The following is a 14,414-nucleotide window of genomic DNA, read 5'->3' on the forward strand; positions in this document are numbered from 1 at the left end:
TTCCTTTCTTAAATTCTTAATCATTGCGACACGACAATTAGCCAGAAATTAATTAATTTCCATTCACTAGTATTTTCTAAAAAATCTTAACAGACGGTCTCTCTCAGATGAGAACTCCACAAAATACATCCCTCAAGAATTCCAAGTCCCACCCACTACCATAAATTACTTCACCCAAGTCTTACCGACTGATATTATTCAAAGCCCCTACTGCCGCTAAGAATTTTCGGACACCCTACACTTCTGAGTCAGACACAAAGAGAACACTTTGCCAACTCCCCCACTAGAAAGAATGTAAGTTACTTAATACCTTTCTGGCCTTTATATCTTCATGTACATTCACTATCTTATTTATATTATTTTCTATATTATTTTTATATTATTTTTATGTTTTCTTTGATTTGTTTTTACAAAGTTTGCATTATTTATCTTTTTTATAATCTTCTATGTTTATTTCAACTTTACTTTGAATTCGATTTCATAATGACAATTTCCAATGTTTAATTTCTAGTAATAATAATAATATAGTACTCAAATACATAAAGATGATAGTGTCGGGGACGGTTACTCGAGTTTTACAGGATTTCTCTACAGTAATTGATTTTTACTCCAAATTGAATTGACTAAAATGCTTCATGAGAATAAGTTCTTTGAGTAGCAACTATTTGCGGAAATATTTGGCCTGACTAGAATTGCCGATTTGGCTTTAACTTATAACTCGAGTAAAGGCGAAACACTTTTATATTTACGTATTTTTATCAATTATTGTTCATTGAACGGGAGCTGGTTTGTTCCCCTTGAAAAGTCAACTAATTTCCGATCAATGACAATAATTACATGTTTTAATTTTTCCTTTTACAATTGAAATATTATTCTTCGTGATGATTTAACTCCAGTCCCCGTTAAAACATTATTAACATTTTGCTTTCAAATTACTTCAAAACATCTTTCAAAATATAACTTACCAGTATGGATGCACACTTTTAAAATAATTCTACTTTAATTAAACTTAGGAGATAATATAATCAATTAATCAATACTGTTTAGGAAATAAATTATTATTAACTAACTTTGCAGCAATTGCGCAAGTAATAATAACTTGTATTCACACTAAATGGATTTAAGTTCATACAACATTTGATATGCTAAATAGCAGCTATTAGCGCTATTTATCTCTTACATAATGTACCCACTTTATATATTATCTCCATCCTTTTTAAGTTTTAAAGTTCTTATACAAAAACTTTACTGTATTGAAGGTTAGCAGCCTCCTTACTTTTATATCTTGCTAGTTTAACTCATATTGAAATCACTAAATGTCATTCCACTAGATGACAAACTTGAAAATTTAACGCCATGCCTGCAACAGGTAAACCCAAAAAACAATTTCTATGAAAAACATTTAACTGTATTTACATGATTACTTGCGGTACTTGACATATTAAATATATAGGACAGACTAAAAACAATCTTAACTTTCGAATCAATAACCATAGAGCTCAAATCAAAAAATTCAACGCACAAAAAAATAGCATTAAAATAAGTACACCATCACAACTTAATACAGCAGAATTAGAACACTTTAAACACCATGACTTCAACTCTATTCAACTTCAGATACTAGATATAATACCCAATCACAAAACACGAATTTTTCAGGAATCTCTCTATATACTAAAACAACGTTCACTTTATCCATATGGACTTAACACTTATATACATAGTCATAGAGATACTTCTAAGAAGTCTATTTTCAGCCAATTTAAACTCTACAGCATTAAAACGCAAAGAGGAAAAAGAGGAAGCAAAATAAAAAATAATGCGAGATTTTTATCCACTTTGAATACACTTGCATTGAAAAAACAATTGAAATGTTTTTTTGACTCAGACTGCTTTCCCAAGAAACTTCTCAACTGGTTACACTCCTGTACTAATAAATTCCTTATCAAACTAAAAAAATTCATTCAAGAAAGCTACGACGACATACAAATCATTAAAGACGTGATTCTTGATTTTAGTCTTTTCAGACTCTCTAATAGTCTCACTCAACGCAAAATTTATTTTAAAGTCAATTTTCTGCATCCGCAGTTTGACAATATTCATTTCTCAAGAATCATCAGAGATTGTAAAGATTACTTCCCCGCAGTTGACACAATACCAATGATTGCATTTAAATATCAAAGGACCTTAAGCAACTTGCTTACTAACCACCATGAAATAGATGAAACTGCAGAATGACACTGTAAGACACCAATTTACAGCAATTACGTAGATTCTCATCACCAGCACATAATTACTGGCAACCTGAATATCATACAAAACCATCAACTAAAAACACTAATGAGTTATGGTACAAAATTTAGACCAGTCAGAAACATTACTACAAACTACTGTTACAAGACTTTTGAAAACAACATCAACGAATTTATAGTTAAAGCAAGCTATCAACTGAATTTACCCATAGATACCTTCTTAAAATGGAAAGCTAAAATTCTTCAACGCATATCCACAGAAATCAGTCACCTCAAATTTAAAAGTACACTGAATTGGTCGCAACTTACATCAGATATTAGTAAATTAAAACAGCTTTTTACTATTACAAAAATAGATAAAGCAACTAATAACTTTAGCATTATATGAAAACAATTCTACACTGAGATTATTCATAAAGAACTTCTCAACGCAACTACTTATCAATCAGCCAACCTTACAGAAACATCTATAATAAACAGGATTAAAACTTTTCATAAGAAACTGAATACTACTTTCAATGCTAACTACAACAGATTTACTAATCTTTATGCGATTCCCAAATTCCATAAAACACCATTAAAATTTAGATTTATAGCTAATGGAACTAATAATTACAAGAAAAATATAGACTATTATTTTTCAATTCAACTTAATAAAATCTGTAAATTTATATTTTCAATGATTGTAACACTAATCATAACTATTGCTGGATCATTCATAATAACACTCCTGTCATTAATACCATTCATACCATTAACATCCAAAACATTAACTGCTATGATTTTGAAAACTTATATACCTCACTTCCTCTAGAAGAAATCTATACCAGTCTACTTGATCTACCAAAACTTTTCCCTAATATACTCAATATCATGACTCTTGACAAATGGAAAACCTACCTAAAATGCACACTTTTTCATAACTACATCAAGTTTCAAAATCAACTTTTTAAACAAGTCAGAGGATTGCCAATGGGCTTACATTCCAGCACCTCGATCTGTAATATCTTTTTATTTGTCAAAGAATTTAACTTCCAAAAAAATCTACAATCACAAGAGTTAAATTACTACAAACACACCTACAGATATATTGATGACCTTATTACAATTAATAATTTTGGTAAAATTGAAAACTCCGACATTTATCCGAATTGTCTTAAACTTAATAAAACTAATAATTCACAAAATAGCATAGACTTTCTAGATCTTCAAATCATTAACTACAAAAAAATTTTACTTTTTGACAAAACAAGAAACTTCAATTTCAATACTAACAAATTAATAAATTGGAACTCCAACATATCCAAAAAAGTAATAAACAATACTATAATTAATCAAATACAACGTATTAAAACTATATGCACAGATACAATAGATTTAGAACGCGAAATTTTGATCCTTATCAAAATTCTCAAAAATAATCTAATTCCCTTTCAATTTATCAACCATTGCCTTAAAAGAGCAGGCGTTAAATACTCACTCTAAATCATTTAACTGATAGGGATATGATAATTTATTCCTAAACCTGAGAAGGCGGTATAAGTTGGATGACTATCAGTTGAAAGATTTGTATATAGTGTAATTACTCAATTGTATATATTGTAAAAAGCTAATTTTCTTCAGACATATACTGTTACTAAAAAAATGGGCCTATTTCCTGCCTTTAGACTGTCTATTAGCTCTTGGACAGCGAAAATGCCTTTTTCCTTTCTTAAATTCTTAATCATTGCGACACGACAATTAGCCAGAAATTAATTAATTTCCATTCACTAGTATTTTCTAAAAAATCTTAACAGATGGTCTCTCTCTGATAAGAACTCCACAAAATACATCCCTCAAGAATTCCAAGTCCCACCCACTACCATAAATTACTTCACCCAAGTCTTACCGACTGATATTATTCAAAGCCCCTACTGCCGCTAAGAATTTTCGGACACCCTACACTTCTGAGTCAGACACGAAGAGAACACTTTGCCAACTCCCCCACTAGAAAGAATGTAAGTTACTTAATACCTTTCTGGCCTTTATATCTTCATGTACATTCACTATCTTATTTATATTATTTTCTATATTATTTTTATATTATTTTTATATTATTTTTATGTTTTCTTTGATTTGTTTTTACAAAGTTTGCATTATTTATCTTTTTTATAATCTTCTATGTTTATTTCAACTTTACTTTGAATTCGATTTCATAATGACAATTTCCAATGTTTAATTTCTAGTAATAATAATAATATAGTACTCAAATACATAAAGATGATAGTGTCGGGGACGGTTACTCGAGTTTTACAGGATTTCTCTACAGTAATTGATTTTTACTCCAAATTGAATTGACTAAAATGCTTCATGAGAATAAGTTCTTTGAGTAGCAACTATTTGCGGAAATATTTGGCCTGACTAGAATTGCCGATTTGGCTTTAACTTATAACTCGAGTAAAGACGAAACACTTTCATACTTACGTATTTTTATCAATTATTGTTCATTGAACGGGAGTTTATATATAATTATGCTTTTCTTTCTGAGAAAATTTGGCTGTTAAGCACTTATTAATTTAACTGCCATACCCACTACTTTTAAAGAATTTCTTCAAAAAAAAAATAAATAAAAATAAAAAAATAAATAAATAAATAAAATAAATAAATCCATGTACTATGTATGAATATTACACACTAAATTCCTGATACAATGCTAACTAATTTCTAGCCTTTCTTGAAAACCATAGTTTCTCTGAGTGGGGGGGGGGAATCTGAAAGAACACAGGTCATGTCATAAGGACAGTCCACAAACAGTAGGACAACTGAAGAAAGAAAATTTTGTCAAAAGCATAAACAATGTATTTACATAATTTCAGATGGCTATGGTCACTTTAAAAAGTATAGAATATCTAAAATATCAAAAGTATGGAGCTGAGATAAATTGCATGTTAATTATTTCGACTTTTTTACCTTTTCCACATTATATGCATACTCTCCCAATATCACCACTATTTAAGAAACTATAAATTTTGAATTTATTTTTGGTGGCCTTTCCATAATTGAAAGGAATCTATAGCAATGAGATTTCAGTGTTTTCTGCACAAGTTTTAACAAGCCTCAAATGCTCCTTCACTTTTATAACACAGAATTGTGATAGCAAATTACCAATATGTGAGACACTTTTCATGTATTTAAATTTTTATTATGCACACATAATTTGTTCTTCAATCCCATCATGATAATTAACATACTTTATCTCTGTCTGACATGTTTTCTATGCACAGCATAACACACAACATGTTTAAATTTTAGTTATCTTGGCACATAAAATGCTTAAAATTTGTCAGCAGAGATCTTAAAGATGGAATACTAAAGAGACACCAAAATATTTTGGAAATGGAAAATCTCTGAAAATTTACTACACCTCTTACTGAACTTATGGTCTTTAGATCACAGATTGATATCCTGAACTCCAAGAACATAAAACAGAAATTTTACAATTGCTATTACTGCAATTTAAACTATAAAGATTTTAATTTAACTTTAGCTTTGAATTGAATAAATGAAAATTACCTAAAGATAACAGGTGTGTGCTCAGGAACACTAAAATATGGATTTCCAGGTCTTTGTCTTTCACCATTAACAGGACCATCTGCTACAGTCCCTATTCCAATAAAAATTATTTAATACACAATACAAATATACAGGCCAAATAAGAAATTCATCTTTGAATGCCTCATGAACAGAGCCATTTTAAGCTGTCATAAAAATGTTACAGCTGTTTATGTCTGCTCTGTCATAAACACAGCCAGCTATGATTGTAACGTCCAGCTATAGTAAAAGGACCACTGTACAAAATGATATCAACTGCAGCACCCTATACCAGCAAAATTTAGAGCTTGGTGATTCTATCTAAAAAACTATGTTATGGGGGGAAAACGTCATTTATAAAGCTGTTATGATCAACAACTTGGTATTATAAGTTATGAAAAATAAAGGTACAGTATGTCCAAAACCAATATGGGATACTTTGTTACAATATTTGAAGAGTTAAGATGCAGGTACAAGTATAAAAATATAATTTAATGGATAAACATTATGCATTATGTCAACATACCAATGATATATATTATTATAATAAAACATGCAAATGGACTTAAAATAATAGGCCTACAAATTAATATCATGCCTATTTGAAGAAGTTGCAAATGGCTATAATGCAGATTTGTTTTCATGAATATATCTACATGCACATTCATCAAGATTGGGAAGGTATTATATTACTGAATGCATCAGTGATATAATGATGTAGATCTCAGAGATTAGTATATGATGTCATACACTTGGATCCTAGATATAATCCAGAAGAAGAAATCTACCATAGTGAGCCCTGGTGACTGCAGAGACTATTTCACAACACGGTAGCCAATGATTGGTTTTCCAAACTTTTGCTATTTTTGCTTTACAAAAAGTCTGAAATGTTAGCCTTAACCTCTGACACTTAATGCTATGTACTTGTAAGTGCTCCCTCCTCCTTTGGAAGTTTTGCATTTTGGAAATCATCTTGAGAAATATTTTCTATTCTTTCAGCCACTATGAAGCTATTTTCTTCAGTAAGTGAAACAACTTGTAACTACTTTGGAGTTTCAATAAAGGTTAAATTTTTCTTATTTCTGGTGAGGAAAATTCAAGAGACTGAGGATGAACCATTTACATGTAATAAATAATCTGAAAGTTTATGCAGTTTCTCAGATGTTAGCAGTGAAATATAGGCAGCTTTGGCAATTTTTTAACATTACTGATGACAGATCTTCCCATTCAACATTGAAGCATGCTACAATATTCTATTAATTGCTGCTTTTATAATTACTGCCAAATAAATACTTTTCCAGAGTCATTTAACCCATATCCATAACTGAAGATTAGTTCCTGGGTATCCTTACCAAGTAAGACTGCAATAGCTGGAATTCTGATGCTCTTCCATAAACAGGGCAGCAGCCACAATGTGCACAAGCCCACCAACGATAACAACTTTACATTGCAAACTGTATAAAATGTTGTAACTCATCATGTCTTTTTTTATCCAGACACATTTTTCACACAAGATTTGATGTCAGAACTGGAACAAATTTTTAAGCTCTGTAATCGAATTCTTTCAGAAAATAGGAACTATCCATAATGACAGATTTTGTTCAAATAATCCCAAGACAAAGTTTTAGTGCAAATGCAGCATTCAAATGTGACTGCAGCTAATGATTAGGCAACAAGGAAGAAAAAACTATGAAATCAAAACTGATCCAACAGAATTATTTACTCAAAAAAAGTTTTGCAATATTTTAATCAAAGATTCATGTTTAACCCTCTGGCTGCTCATCATTGTGATTTCCCCGGGCAAACTCAAATGTAGCAAAATCTGCTCATCCTGCTATTTCCGAGGGCATGTGTTTTTCTTCCTTTATTGAGGAGCGCACCCGTTTTTTCCCCATTTAACCACTGAAATAAATTATATCCAGTATTAGACGTTTAGTTTACGCTTTGGCCAACAGATATCGTTAACTGTCCACTAAACTGAGGTGTTTGAAGGCACGTGGTATTACTGCTCAAACTCAAATTTTTGCGGCTTTTTTCTCACAGAAATGGCTGCTAGAAAACATTCAGTGATTATCTTGATTATTTAATTAAATTATTGAATTATTAATTAGATTTACTGAATCTGGTGCAAAAAACTGTGAAGTTGGACTTTGCCTTGAACCCTGTTTTGAAGTCTATCATACTAAACTGCATTTCCAAGATATTTTTTCCTCAGTGCTTTATATTTTACTTTTTTATATTATGCAATAAATAGAAATTAACTGCAATTTGACATAAATTTATTAAAAAAAAAATTTTTTTTGGTGATAACATCTGAAATTGGTTTCTCTGGCAGCTTAGTTTCTCATGATAAAAAATCTATATAAAAAAATATTTTCTAGAAAGGAAAAATGCATTTTTCAATCCTCCAATATATATAGATTTAAAATATGGGGAAATAAATAAATAAATAAATACACAATTTTCGAAGCGATTTCGGTTCACAAATTGAGCCGTCAGAGGGTTAATCGTATTTTCAAGCAGCAATGCATGTTGAACACATCACTGGGTTAGATATTACAATTTCAGGCCATGTTTTGTACCAATATTTATGTGTGGCAACCACTGTTTTTCTGTTAATAGAAAATTACTACCAGAATTTTTAATTTATATTATGATTAGAACTGAAAGCAAAATTTAAGTTTTAAAATAAACTCATGATTTTGCTGTGAGTAAGAGGGAGAAAATATGATTAAAACATCAAAAGTGTGTTAACTGACCAGAAAGTAACGACTCTCTATAGTTTGATTCATATTCCTCTGTTTAAAAAGCTAAAAAAAACTTTTATTTTGCTTTGATTTATTTTTATCTCCTTTGTTTTTATTTTTCATTTATGACCTGAAATCCGCAAACCTCTAAAACCCATATAAACTCAGGTCCTAAGCAGAGTAGATTTTCAATTTTCTACTGTAATATGACAAAAATAACACAAAATCCTAAAATATATCTTGAAATAAAATAATATTTGAAAGAATGTTAATAAAATGTAACAATCATAGCATCATAGGAAACATGCAAGAAAACTACTGGAAATAAGATTATATCATAAGATTTATACTTATAAATTGTATTTTCAAGTATTTAAAATTATTTAGTTCCTTCATTGCAGTTGAAAGATTTTAAAATGGTTATGCCACACAAAAGAATTATTATTCATATAAATATTCTTCACAAATTTCTATTCAAAATTTTTGTAGCAAAGGTCAAATCCATGTAAATTCACAACTTATTTTTAAAATTAAAACAAAAAGTTACAAAAATTGCAAACCATTATCACCATTGTCTAACTCTTCATCGGCAGAGTATGTAGCAGGCCAGTGTTCAAGAAGAGCTTGAAGTAGTAATCCTCCTAAGTTAACTGCAATTGATATACACAGAAAATGCATTTAAATATAAAGTTTACAATAAATTAGTTAAATATAATTAAAATTCTGAAGAATAAAATCCCCAAGAAGAAAGCCTCAAACAAGCAAACTGTAAATGATATCAAAATGTTTCATGTTGAAAAGTGTAAAATTAATGAGTGGGAAATATTTTTCACACTAAAGGCAAGGCGAACAAAGATTATGCTATAAAATATTAAAAATATAAAGAAAGATTCAATCAAATACTGTATAATAAGCAAAAAATAATCAAAATAGTAAAACAGTTTCTCTTAAAAACCCCATTTAGTTTTAAAGCTTATTTGTGCTTCAACTTATTCTTCATAATAAAAAAAAAATTCCTACATTTTTAGTATTTAGAATTTTTACTTCATTTTCTATGTTAATATAAAAATGATTGCAAAAAGGATGCATTTAAAATACAAGAAATGATATCAAAACAGTACTTTTTAGATGATAAAAAAATCATTATCATTACACTTGTGAAAAATCATTACTTTCAGAAGAAAGAATGAAAGATGTCAGCTATTAAATTCCAACATGCAATTATAACCAAAAATATACAGGAAGCAGCAATGGCAAAAATGAAACATATATAAGAAAATAAAATGAATCAACATGATACAGGTTCAATAAATTCCTATGAGATGGTTTGGTTTGATTTGTGTGATTATGACAAAGCCTCAAGAGATATCTACCTAAGGGGAGGGATGTCTTCGTGGAGGACTTTCCAGGGGGAACTAGCTTGTATGCATGTTACACATGGGAAAAACCATGAATAAACCCATGTAGCCAGCCCATTCATGGGGTTTGAAACTCGGACCGAACTACCAGTGTTCAGAGACTTTACTGCTTGGCCATTAGTAGGCCTCTTGTGAGATGAACATAACAATCCTTTTGGTGATATCATTACAGACAGATGCCACCTTTCAATTTAGTTCTGAGTCAACTTCAACCAACAGAGATACATTTTTCATGTTCTACAGAAATTAAAGGAAGCATTACAGTATTGATATAAAAATCTTGGGGGGGGGGAGTTAATGCAGCGATAGTACATTTTTAAAGAAGTGGATGATTTCTTAAAGATAAGACTGAGTGATGTTCTTGTGGATTCTGCTTCAGAATTAAAACAGCTTAGTTCTAGCTAAATGAGTTTAAACATGACTGAAAATGAAACACATTCTGGATACCCAGCTGAAATCACAATATTGATATAATTGAAAAAGTTCAAAACATCATTATGGAAGACCAGCAAATGAAAGGTTCCAGAATGTTGAGATCATAGAAATCTCAAATAAATGAATAGATTAATATCCTAAACAAAACATTATGGATGAAAAAGTTACATGCATAACAGATACCAAGACAGTCAGTTGATAAAAAAAAGTGTAGCAGACAGAAGATTTCAAAGAAATGTTCACTGATGTTAAACCTAAATCTGCAGGATTATTATATTGATTCACAGATGAAATATGGATTATACATTGTAATTAAACCAATAAACAGAAGGTGCTCAAAGTATGCCAATGAAAGCAAAGATTGTTTTGTTGGCTGAGAAGATGATGACCCCTTTTTGGGAGATTTTTCAAGGAATCAAGACTGATTGCTTTCAGCGCAATAAAAATAATAATTGAAATCTGCTATAAAACATTACTGAACACCTGAAATAGAAATGGTCGAGACTGATGTACAAAAACTGTTCTCAAGATTTGCCCTTGAGAGTGTTCTCAGAGCAAAACCTCTTCCTATCAAATAACAATGCCATCAGCAGTACCAATATGTATTTGCAGCCTTTGATACAATCTATTCTTCTGATTGGATGAATATTGCAAATTTGCTTGACTAAGTGCAGACATGCAATTTTATCTCCCCAATTTGTTAAATTTCTCAGAAGTTTTACTTTGAATGTTGAATCAACAATTAATGTTTTCTTAATCTGATTTACTAGATCAGCAAATTTTACCTCTTTTATCATTCTAAACAAATATTCAGTATCATATTTTTGATATTTGAAAATTGTTGTTTATTTTTTTAAATTATTTCAGAAGCTTAAACCTTCGTTTTTTTAAGTACTAGTTGATGATATTCTGATATGTTGATAAGTAGATATTATTCTTAAAAGCTGGCAAAGAATCATTATTCAAAGAAGCTTGACTTGTGCTTTCATGTCACAAATTTTAATTAAAGATGGCAAGATACAAAAGTTCTTTAAGAATAACAGAGCGTGTTAATTTGTGTTTCGAATTGCAATAAGCTCCAGACCAAATGAAAGATAAAGATAATAATTTATTAAATTAGCATCTTAAATTTATTGCAAAGAAATCCCCGGGGAAGGGGGGAAAGAAATAACATAAAACTTCCTAAAACCTCATAATGCAAAGATTAACAATTTAAATACTTTTAATATTGCTATCAACTTCATGCCTGTTTATCTTTTACCCACATCTTTACTACAGATGGAAATTTATTTATTTCAAAACAAATATACAGATATTAATAATTTTTAAACTGTGATGGTTATTTTTGATTTTAATTTTTGATGATAAAAATTTAAAAGCACCATCAAAAGAGGGAGAAAGCATTAAACAGAAGTTACACATATTAAGCATTGCATACCTTTTGGATCAGGTCCCTCAGTAGGACCTAAGCCAAATTCCCTAGAAGATACCCAAGCAGCAAAACTATCTGGCTCATCCATATGAATACAAAGAAGCTAAAAAGATATTTAACAAATTGATGAAACTTATTACAAAGGTTACAAACATATTTTTTTGTCTCATTGAATTCAGTTTTATGAAATCTTTTGGAGCATTTAAAAAGAACATTTTATACATGTGACTGCACTAAAAATGCACATAGCAGATGGCTCAACTTCTTATATTTAGAAACAGTCACAATAAAAACTGGAGCAGTTAAGGGTGATAACAAAGCAGGTGAATGTGAATCCTCTTTTTCACATTTTATAATACAGACACTGCACACGCTTATAGATAGACACAACAAAGATTTTGTGAGAAAAATCGAGAACTAAGTATTGACAATTTTATAATTTCATAAAAGAAATGGTATCCATTAACACAAATTTAATAAGGTACCTCTTCCAATCTGGGATATAACATTGAAATACTGTTAATTCTACATATTCAAAAAGTAAGATAATGTCAATTAAAACTAGTTGCTAAATCCCAATACATATCTGAGAAAATATTTATAAAATTTTGATAGCCTGAGGCAATGTTTCTGAAAAGGTCTGACACATTTTTATCATTGTTTATTTCACAGTTTCCCAAAAACCATTCTTAAAAGATGCAAAACTACACAAAATTTACAATTCCTTCTTTGTAATTAAGATTTCAAACTGATTACATTTAATTACATTGGTGATTATTTATTAGTTACTTATGCAGAGTATTTAAGTTGTTTTTCAAGCTCCTAAATACTTTTTACAGTATGCAGCGTAATCCATAACATACAAAAGTTCACAGAAAAAACTGTAAAAATCTTATAGATCAAATATAAATATGAATTTAAGGAAAAGCTAATGAAGTGAAATTTTAAATATGTAGATCCACTAAAATTAAAATTTTAAACTAAAAATAAAATTTTTATTTTGCAAGCTCTTAATATTTTTTTAATAATTTTTAGTTAGTGATTTTTAAAATGCTATTTCAGAAATTTCTGAATATCATAAAGCTTTTTGTAACAACAAATATATTTTCTTGCATAGATAACTAAATCACACAACGAATTCGCACACAAAAAGAGAATGGTAGTATAAAATTGGAAATCCAGACACCCAATATCCAGAATGATTTAATTAGCAAATCTACGAACCACCAATCCAAAAAGTAAATAAATATATAAATAAAATTTAAATAATGAGAAAAATTAAGAATGGAGAATACTTAGCAAAAGAATGCAGGCTTCCATAAATGCCATTTTTTCATCCCACTAACTGAGATTCCCTGTAGGCATGTCACTTTCAAACACCTGCTGGCTAGGAAAAGGGGCAATGGATAATGACAATGAATTGATTGACATATTGATGCTGGCCAGAATAAAATTTCTGTGTTTGAGTAATTGTCAGGAGTTTAGCATTTTTCTTTCTGATAGAAACAATACGTGAAGCCTCAAAGTTGCCTTGTATACAATTCACTTTACTAGATTTGAAATGATCTAAAATGAGGAAATTTCCCAAATTCGGAATCGTTAAAGTCCTGGCAATTCTGAATCTCGGTTTTTGTACTATAGAAACATTTAGGAATAAAATATATCATATCATACAAAACAATATTAAAAATTTTTAACATACTAAAACAAATAAATTTCCATAAACATCTGCATTTATTCAGAAATTTTACTGCCAATAATTTATTGTGATAGAAATTTGGGTACTTTTCCACTTTGCCGGTGCAGGCGATAAAGTCGCCAAAAATGGTACACCTGATGCCAAATGGAATATCCTCGCTAACAACCTTTTACGCCTCATTTTCAGAACAAGTCGCAGCCATTTCTTATCAGATAGATTGTTTCTTTCAATACTGTCATACTATTACATAGAATTTTCACCAGAGAATTCAATTTTATGCCCTAAGGCCACTTGTGGTAATTAATTAGGATGCAATCACACCACTCAGCCTAAGGCAAAAATTCAGAAAAGGCAAAGTTAAGGGTTAAATTCATCAATTCTAATGAGAATGCCCCAGCGAAGTAAAGCACTGCGGTTTTACATAATTTCTGAGTAAGTTATTCGTACGAGTTGAAATAATTCTTGTATTTAAACTTGTATTCCATATTAAGATTTAACTCGAAATGAATGTAGATAATTACTGAGAGAATAAGATTTTTGTAGCGTAGTTTACGTGAGATGAGATCACTTGGGGTCATGTGATACGAACTGGCGAATCAGGATGTTGTAATATGAAAGCAGAGTAAATTCTTAAATTAATGTCTATTTACAAATTGTCTTTATTTATTGTCTTTTTACAAAATTTTAAATGATATTAAAATGCCCATGCTTCTAAAATACAAAAATTCTTGGAACTAACATTTGTTAAAATTTTTTTTATGTGTATACTGTGTGTTATCGCCAATAAAGTATGCTTGGCAAGATTTGCACCAGCAAAATGGAAAAGTACCAAAATTTGCTTAGGAGATTTACTCTCATTTG

The 14,414-nt window shown here is 29.9% G+C and overlaps 1 protein-coding gene across 3 annotated transcripts in view; it reads right to left on the bottom strand.

The window, feature by feature from the left end:
• The window catches only part of LOC118203698 (WD repeat-containing protein 48), a 113,935-nt gene that overhangs the window by 31,083 nt on the left and 68,438 nt on the right, over nt 1-14,414 (bottom strand). For 2 of the 3 annotated variants that reach the window (XM_085816483.1, XM_085816485.1), the window contains exons 13-15: nt 11,861-11,957; nt 9,130-9,219; nt 5,805-5,895 (exon numbers count right to left, since the gene is read on the bottom strand). In XM_085816483.1, coding sequence (XP_085672609.1) covers nt 5,805-5,895; nt 9,130-9,219; nt 11,861-11,957 — 278 coding nt within the window. The remainder of the gene's footprint in view (nt 1-5,804; nt 5,896-9,129; nt 9,220-11,860; nt 11,958-14,414) is intronic. The other variant, XM_085816484.1, reaches the window with a different exon arrangement.

The sequence above is a fragment of the Stegodyphus dumicola genome, chromosome 5 (genome assembly GCF_044657685.1).
Source record: "Stegodyphus dumicola isolate Sdum_Otavi_A_Nest chromosome 5, ASM4465768v1".
Taxonomy (NCBI): Eukaryota; Metazoa; Arthropoda; class Arachnida; order Araneae; family Eresidae; genus Stegodyphus; species Stegodyphus dumicola.